The sequence below is a fragment of the Egretta garzetta genome, unplaced genomic scaffold, assembly GCF_000687185.1.
Source record: "Egretta garzetta isolate BGI_Z169 unplaced genomic scaffold, ASM68718v1 scaffold13, whole genome shotgun sequence".
Taxonomy (NCBI): domain Eukaryota; kingdom Metazoa; phylum Chordata; class Aves; order Pelecaniformes; family Ardeidae; genus Egretta; species Egretta garzetta.
The window spans coordinates 369,203-369,619 of NW_009259239.1; the positions used below are offsets into that span (position 1 = coordinate 369,203).

The 417-nt window shown below is 60.0% G+C and overlaps 1 protein-coding gene across 1 annotated transcript in view; it reads right to left on the bottom strand.

Moving 5' to 3' along the window:
* Positions 1 to 155: 155 nt before the first annotated feature.
* Positions 156 to 417, bottom strand: part of TBC1D31 (TBC1 domain family member 31) — a 25,369-nt gene continuing 25,107 nt past the window's right edge. The window contains exon 22 of the mRNA XM_035891586.1: positions 156 to 370. Within this exon, the coding sequence (XP_035747479.1) occupies positions 156 to 370 (215 nt within the window). The remainder of the gene's footprint in view (positions 371 to 417) is intronic.

Here is a 417-nt window from a genome sequence, read left to right on the forward strand (position 1 = left end):
TGCATGGGGTTGTTGTGACCCAAGTGCAGGACCCGGCACTTGGCCTTGTTGAACCTCATACAGGTCCCTCTGCAGAGCCCTCCTGCCCTCGAGCAGATCAACACTACCACCCAGTTTGGTGTCATCTGCCAGGCCAGCATTACCCAGTTGTGGGCTCAGGGAAGTAATTCCCGATGCGTACCTTGCGTGGAAAAGGCGCTGTGGGAGACGGTGTTCTGCAAGCTGCGTTCCAGCCTTTGGGAATGGGGAAGTAGGTCCCACTCCTGTGGTGGGGCTGCGGGGAAGCCCAGGGCACAGGCAGGGAGCAGGAGCTGCATGGGGGCACGGCTGGGCACCGGCTCCCGCCCACTGGGAACACACAGGTACAGCCCTAAGATTTTTACGAACCGTAAGAGAGTAAACATGTGGGCCCAGGCG